The 8,392-nt window shown below is 38.0% G+C and overlaps 1 protein-coding gene across 1 annotated transcript; it reads left to right on the forward strand.

Annotated features, from left to right (window-relative positions):
- The first annotated feature begins 229 nt into the window (after positions 1–229).
- Positions 230–8,183, forward strand: LOC119563091 (calcyphosin-like protein). The gene is made up of 5 exons (XM_037876322.1): positions 230–384; positions 3,849–3,997; positions 7,324–7,443; positions 7,607–7,664; positions 7,723–8,183. The coding sequence occupies exons 2-5, from the start codon at positions 3,849–3,851 to the stop codon at positions 8,035–8,037; spliced, it is 642 nt and encodes a 213-aa protein (XP_037732250.1). The 5' UTR covers positions 230–384; the 3' UTR covers positions 8,038–8,183.
- The last annotated feature ends 209 nt before the right edge of the window (positions 8,184–8,392 follow it).

The following is an 8,392-nucleotide window of genomic DNA, read 5'->3' on the forward strand; positions in this document are numbered from 1 at the left end:
CTTCTCTTAGTTGTATATTTTTACATATTCACCTAATCAAATACAGTGAAATAAGTAAATAAGATATCATAGTATTTTGATTAGATAAGGAGGGCCATCCTATTTTTTCCCTGTGCACTTTGCTAGTTGGGTAAGGACGCCGCTTATGGCAATGGCAATAGGGTGTGGGTGTGGGAGTGGGCTCGGAAACTATCCACAGCTGCAACGGGTGAGTGGTTGCCCGGTGGTGGTGGCTTTTCCTCATTCGTTGCCAACGCTCCGCACACGCGACACGTGCGTGGAAAACTCCGTATTGCTGCGACATTGTGCATTGTGAAAAGTTGAAACTGTTGAAACTGGAATAAAATAATAATAGACACTGAGTGTCAGCAGCTGCCGGGAAAGGTAAAAAGTGTGGCAAAGAAATAATCGACATGTCTGTTAATTATGGTGAAAGTTTTCCCACACACATGTCGCTCCTTTTGCTGAGCTGACTCTGCTTTCTCCCATCCATTTATTCTTTGTGTTTTTTTTGGAGCGACAGCTGGCGTTGTCAGTAGCCGATACTTTGCTTGTTAGCGAAACAGGCGACATGTCATCGCATCTCTATACATTTCCGTGTATATCCGCAACAGTTTCTGAATCTGGAATCTGGTGAGTCGTGTCATAAAGACACGCACAAATCATTCTTAAACTCAGCCAGGTCCCGGGTCCATCTGCCGTCTTTTAACGTTGTCCTTGCTGCCTTTTGCTTAACTCGCAATTTATGGTTAATCGATGTTGTCTTTGAACGTGACCTATTTGCTTTATTTGCCGCCCTGCCGATGTCTCCTGTGCGCTGTATCCTGTATCCTGTGTCGCCATTATCCTGTCGCACTCAGCGTCCTGCTGACGTGTTAAATCGTCTTTTTGTTTACCCTTACCCTCAATAAAGCCATAATTTATTTTTCATGTTCTATCGCAGTTCGTTAGCATCTCTTGCTTTCGGCTTTCTATTTTTTTTCTCCTCGTTAGCTGGCATTTCACTTTTTGCATACGTGGCGTATGCGTTATATTATATCGGATGGTCGAAGTGCTCGGGGTAAATCGATACTCTGGACGACCTTGACATCCGGCAAGGATGCTGCAGCTTGCCATTCAGAGTGCATTTGTTGCCCGGCAACATTTGTTGCCAGTACCCGGGAAGTCCCCATTTAGAAAGCTCTACAGTTTTGCAGCCATTCGAAAACCTAACTTTCGGTTTAACAGCATTCGTATCTAAAATTATATCATTTTGGGGAGTACATTTTTAAGAGGGTTTTATATTTAAAAATATTATTGTTTCGTGTACTTCTAATGACCCTTTTCACTGAATATTTTTTAAAAAAAAGATATTTTTTTTTAGGGAGACCAACTTAGCGTGCCCTTATATAGTTTATTTAAAATTAATTTGGTTATAAACCAGACACAACTTTCCACTTTTAAGCTTAAATATTTATTAGTCTTATTGTAAGTTTTGATATTATTTTTCAGTGGCATTTTTCCCCTCTTTCGAGATTTTATTTATTGGTATGCTGACTTTTTCCAGTGACCTATGACCGAATGGCGTGTGGCATCTAAGGACACTAAAGTGGCACCTGGGGCTGCTAATTAGGGCACCGTTCATTACTCACGCCGCATTAGTCATGACTGTCTAACAGACTATCTAACGGGGTCATCGGAAACGGGTCTCCCAGTGGATGTATAATTATACTGTGTAGATATAAAAAACAGTTGAGGTAAAAGCTTTGTGAGGTTGTTTACTCAGCCCGACATGCCAGTTATTCAAATCACATCAATCGATGTTATTTTTCCGCCCTTTTTCTCAGTCAAGGCTTCAAGTTTCCCCTGAAATTCTGTATTTTCGTTGCCTTCTGAATAACCAAATCAATGTTATTGATTTGAAAGACAAACATTTGACTGTTCAGGGTCTGTTTACTTCATTACCGGCGATGACTACACGAATCAATAAATCAAAGGAAAATACTACTGCAGGTCAAGGATTTGCTTAAATGAAATATACATATCGAGTATTGTAATCCTTAGAAGATCCGTTTGCTGATTAAAGTATGCTTTAGTCAGAGCTATATATAAAACATATAATTTTATATGTACATTAAATATATTTTTACATATTGTTTCTGTTAGTTTAAGCTTTCTTATAAAATCTGGAAAGATAATAAAGCGTTACGAAAAAACCTAGGCTTATAGGTGACATAAAAATAGTAGTAATAAGTAGAAAAAGTTCAAGTAATCCTAAAATAAATGACTACTTTGCTAATTCATAATCAAATTCACTTAAATTCCCACGTATTTTCGAGTCAATAGCGATGCGCAGATGTTTTCATCGCAAATTCATACACATATCGAGGCGAAACTATTATGATTGCGAAGTGATGCGTGAAATATTGAGGTGAGTGCACACACTTACCCTCGCCGCCCGAATTGAGTGCTAATCAAGCTAGTTGGACCTCGAGTCGTCACAGTTCATTGAGCCAAGTGCCACCTGGTCAGAGTTTAGCCCCCCACCCGACTATCTATTCAATCTAATGTGATGGCAAAGGTGGGCACACGTAGGCGTTCTAAGCCACACTGTGAGAAAACCGTTGCATAAAGCTTTGAGCAAATGAATAACTACAGTATATAAACATACTATAATAATATTTTTTTCAATCTATACTGAAATATTTTTTTTTTTTTTTTTAAGTAACGGAATTGAGCTCAATAGTTATAATAGTAAACTTTTTATTGAACTTTAAATGACTTAATTTATTTTTTAATTCCAAACAAATTATTTATAGTTCTTAAATTATTGATTTAAAAATAACTAATTTCTTCATAACTGAGAATATTTTTTGAAGTGTATGCTTGTTTGCGTAACAACACAGTTCCTTAAATTTTAAATTGCTCAGAATGGTTCTTTTATCAAGACTCCTTTTAAAGCAGAGCTGTTAGAGCACATTTTGATTAAACAAGATTTTGTTTGATTAAGATCGACAATTAAGACAGAGAATTGCTGGCAAGCCTATCGATGCATTGAACCGTGAATGGAATGCGCCATAAGTGACTGACAAGTCATATTTGGCCACATTCATTTAAAATTTAAATCAACTCGGTAAATTACAAAGAGGCTTTTGGTTTTTCAGGGGCATTGGGCGACGGCTTTGTGCGCCACCTTCAAGTGTAATTAGGCGCCTTTGAGCTAAAGTAAATCAATTCCGGGTGTAATAGCCCTCGGCCATGGCTGTCGCAGCCTGGCAACCAACGCCCATCGAATTTCCCGGCCCGAAAAGTATTTGCCGAGCTGACAATTATTGTAGCAGCATAAACACAAAAATTAAATATCAAACAAATTCTCGTTAATCGCCCGCGGGCAATTGACAGCTTATAAGCAAGCTTAGAGACAACAAAGGGAAGTGAAATGTTAATTAAATCCGAGGGAAAACCAATGATGGAATGATAAACATGTTTCCATTTAATATACAAATCTCAGGCCATATTTAAACATCAAATGATGCTTTGCTTGGCATTTAAATTTATTGACAGTGCCTACTTGTGGTTATCAAGTAAATATTTAAAGTTTTGACTTATAATATTAAGTATCCACATTAAGGTAGCCTTTCTTTTGATTTAAAACCTTATTAAAAATGTATTTTTTAAAATATTTCTTAACTTTGAACTCATTCGTTCTTTAGCCTTATTTTCAATAAAGGTTACATTTTAAAATTTTACGGCATACAAACATTATGCATTACTTACTTATTCAAATTTTTTAATTTATAGTGGTTTCAAAAAGTTTTTTTTTTTCTAAAATCTTCAAAGGATTTGAATACGTGAATTTATTTTCGCAGATGCATCGCGAGAACGCCTACTCCAAGGAGGCCAACCTGAAGAATCTGGCCAGGCGGGAGTTGGCCAACGGGCTGGAGAAGGATCCAATTTACAAATTGCGCCTACAGTGCTTCAGTCGTGGTGCCACCGGCATCTTGGGTCTGTCCAGGTGAGTTGGCCATGGTAGAAAGCCCCCTTTTTACCCCCGATTCAATGAACTAACTTGGCAAAGAATCAGAGGCTTAGGCTTAGCTGAGGCCGCTTGTTTACATAATGGCTCCAGTTGTGTGTGTACCATAACCAGAGAGCTCCATGCGGTAGATTGTTTTCTATTTGTTTCTTATCTGCACACATTTTGGTGGGGTTTGGTTGAGGCGGAGTATTAATTCCCTAAAAATAGAAGAGTATACCTGAATATGAATTATGAAATCTGATACATGTAATTCAATAGCCCCTTATATATCACTTACTTTGGCAATCAATTGATCTAGAATAATGTATTGCCAGACCCAAATCCATTCATCCCTAGACTAGGGCATATAAGATTTGGTCAATAGGTTCGTTATCCCCGAAATGTGTGATATGGTCAAGTGCAGGATATATGAACAGAAATCCCCCTATATTCACCTGAGCTGCAGATGATCCCCTTGTGAGGCACCACTTCCCCGAGGGGGAGTATTAAATTGATGAAATCGTTGAGGGTCCGACAAGTGACGAGGCCGAGAACATATGGCCAAAGGAAGGGTAGGTGAAGATGGTCGAGGCTCGGCAGGAAAATATGGCAAATGAAACTGAAACTTTGCTGGCTTTTCCAGCTACCGCTGCTTCTGATTCAGCTCCTGCTGATGATGATGTTAAGTTAGGGCTCAGCTAGGCGCATGTAAATACGAGCATGCCGAGGTTCGAGTGCATGTTGAACTAACATTCTCGAAAGCGCTTTCAAGTGTGTGCAGGCTGGGCAGAAAAAAAGAAGGGGAAAATAGAAAATAGAAAAACTATAACTATGACGCTCGCTGAAAGACTGGAAACGGGAGGCGGCGACTGGGGGGAGTGGCAAAAATCGCTGACTGAATGCAAACAAACATAATTGGATTTCTGTAGTTGCTGTCGAGTAAAGCTACACTCTGAGGAAAGTCATAGAAATATATTATATCGTAATCTATTGAATTACTCAAGTTATCAAAGGTTAGTTCTTTTTAAAATTAAAATAATAAAATATTAAAAAGAACAATACAATGTTAAGGAATTTAGTAGCGGAATATTGGGGTCTCATTCTAAAATCTTTTAAAAATAAGGAACATTAAAAAATGAAAATTCGTTAAAAATTGAACCATGACTTAAAAGCATATTTTGAATGCAGATTATTAGAGGTATCCCACGTCAAATCAGAATCTAATAACTCAAGATGTGGAATCTTATAAGGCAGTTTTTGGGTTCCCATAGTAAAAACCATTGGAATTACGAGAAAATCGAACATGAAAATGGTTTAAAAATTGGACCCTCGTTAAAAGGAACCTTTCAAATGCAGATTATAAGAGAATTCAACTACGAATTCATAGAGGTATCCCACGTCTAAATCGAAATCCAATAACTCAGGATATGGGATCTTAAAAGGCAGTTTTTGGGTTCCCTTAGTGAAATCCATTGGAATTACGGGAAAATCGAACATGAAAATGGGTTAAAAATTGGGCCCTCGTCAAAAAGAAAAATTTAAATGCACATTATTAGAGAATTCAACTGCGAATTCATAGAGGTATCCCACGTCTAAATCGCAATCCAAAAACTGAAGTTATGGGATCTAAAAGTACAGTTTTTGTGTTCCTATAGTGAAAACCATTGGAATTACGGAAAAATCGAACATGAAAATGGGTTGAAAATGGGACTCCCATTAAAAAGAATAATTAGAATCTAGGTTATTAGAGCATTCGACTACAATTTCATAGAGGTATCTCACGTCACAATCGGAATCCAATAACTCAAGTTATGGGATCTAGAAGTACAGTTTTGGGTTCCCTAGTGAAAAGCATTGGAATTACGGAAAAATCGAACATGAAAATGGGTTAAAAATGTGACTCCCCTTAAAAAGAATTATTTGAATCCATATTTTTAGAGCATTCGAGCACAATTTCGTAGAGGTATCCCACGTCTAAATTGGAATACAATAACTCAAGTTATGGGATCTAAAAGTGCAATTTTTGTGTTCCCATATAAAGACCATTGGAATTACGTAAAAATCGAACATTAAAATGGGTTAAAAATGAGACTCCCAATAAAAATAATAATTTGGATCCAGATTATTAGAGCATTTGACCACAACTTAATAGAGGTATCTCACGTCACAATCGGAATCCAATTACTCAAGTTATGGGATCTAGAAGTGCAGTTTTGGGTTCCCATGTGAAAACCATTGAAATTACGTAAAAATCAAACATGAAAATGGGTTAAAAATGGGACTCCCATTAAAAAGAATAATTTGCATCCAGGTTATTAGAGCATTCGACTACAATTTCATAGAGGTATCTCACGTCACAATCGGAATCCAATAACTCAAGTTATGGGATCTAGAAGTGCAGTTTTGGGTTCCCTAGTGAAAACCATTGGAATTACGGAAAAATCTAACATAAAAATGGATTAAAAATTTGACCCTTGTTAAAAAGAATAATTTAAATGCGGATCATGAGAGAATTCAACAACAAATTCATAGAGGTATCCCACGTCTAAATCGGAATCCGATAACTAAAGTTATGAGATCTATAAATTCAGTTTTGGGTTCCCATTCTGAAAATCATTGGAAATATTGTTTAAAAGAATCATTTTAATCCAAATTATTACAGAGTTTGAACAAGCACTCACAAAGGAATCCCACGTCTAAATCAGTGTCCAAAGCCTCCATTTATGAGGTTTGAAATAGAATTTTTGTTGCCAGTGCAGGCACCTGCCACGCCCTCTTTCCACAATCCCCACAGTATTCTGCTCAGCCCACTGCTAGTTTTTATTTCAATTTGAGCTGCGAGCAGAGGAGAGAAAAACCGCTAGCACCTGTTCCGCCCACTGCCCCTTTCACCGCCTCCACCTGCTTTTCCCGGCCGGCTGTCTGCTAACAATTTCCCGCTTTGAATATATAGACATTTTGTACAAAATCCTCGCATCTGCAACATATGTACGGTGTGTGCATTTGTTTGTTTGTTGGCTTGTCGGTCGGATGGTGGCTGCGCCTATTGGCCTCGTCCTCGTGAGCGCGCATTTTCATTTGTATTTATGCAATTTGTTTGTTTGCCAGCCGGAAAATTCAATGCATCGAATGCATAGCTGAATGAGCGCCCCTACCCCCTCCTCACCGATAAACCACCCACTTTTCCGAGTATCTATCAATGGCATATTCTTATCCGGCTCGCTTTGTCCCATGGCAATAATAGGAATATATTTTCATTTTGCCATTCATATTGAGAATTATTTTTGCCATTCCCGTTCCGGTCTTCCTTTTTGCATTTCCAGAGCATTTCGGGTGATGGACGACGATGGCAGCAAAACTCTCAGCGCCGAGGAGTTCAAAAAAGGAGTCACTGATATCGGTCTGGAGCTGAGTGATTCCGAAATCGACGAAATGTTCACCAGGTTGGTAATTTTCAATTTAAATTTAAATGACAAATAGGGATTTGGGGCTTAGCCGACGAGGTCTGCTGAGTTCTTCAACTTATGCTGGAAAATGAAATAAGTAGTTGAGGGGATGCTAGCTGAAGTATTTTAAACTAAATCAAGTATTTACCCTAATTCACAGCATCGACACAGACGGAAGTGGCAACATTAATATGACAGAATTCCTGGTAAAACTGCGGGTAATAAAGCAGTAAATTTAAATGAAAGAAGTTTTTGCTTATATATTATATTTTTCAGCCTCCCATGAATAATTCGCGTATCAGCATTATCGAAAAAGCCTTTGACAAGATGGATGCCAATGGCGATGGCCAAATTACTGTTACCGATTTGAAGAATGTTTATTCGGTGCGCGAACATCCGAAATACCAGAGTGGCGAAATGACAGAGGCTGAGATATTCACGGCGTTCCTGAAGAACTTCGAGTACGGAGCTCCCAATCCCGATGGTGTTGTGACCAGGGAGGAGTTCATCAACTACTATGCCTCGATCAGCGCTTCGATCGACAACGATACTTATTTCGATCTAATGATGCGTCAGGCCTACAAACTCTAAATCGTGTTCCTCTTAGCAGCTAAAAGTTTAACGTCCATTTGCCGTCTTTGAAGCTTGATCAGTTTATTAAATTGCGCACATGTAATAATAACTAAATGCGAAGCCAATGTTTTAATTAAATGTACTAGTAATGTTGAAATCTAAAATGCCTTTTTCATATTTAAAAATCCCATATTAATAAATCCTATTAGTGCTATTCAAAATTAAATTCTATAGAAAACACCAACTGTAATTTAAACATTTACCAACGAAGCTTCGCATCAATTGAGTTGGACTTTAAGCCGCTTTAAATAACCTAATCTTTGGCTTTACCCAGCGATTTGCGAAATGACAACGCAAATCAGTCGAGCCGTAA

Source organism: Drosophila subpulchrella, chromosome 3R (genome assembly GCF_014743375.2).
Source record: "Drosophila subpulchrella strain 33 F10 #4 breed RU33 chromosome 3R, RU_Dsub_v1.1 Primary Assembly, whole genome shotgun sequence".
Classification (NCBI taxonomy): domain Eukaryota; kingdom Metazoa; phylum Arthropoda; class Insecta; order Diptera; family Drosophilidae; genus Drosophila; species Drosophila subpulchrella.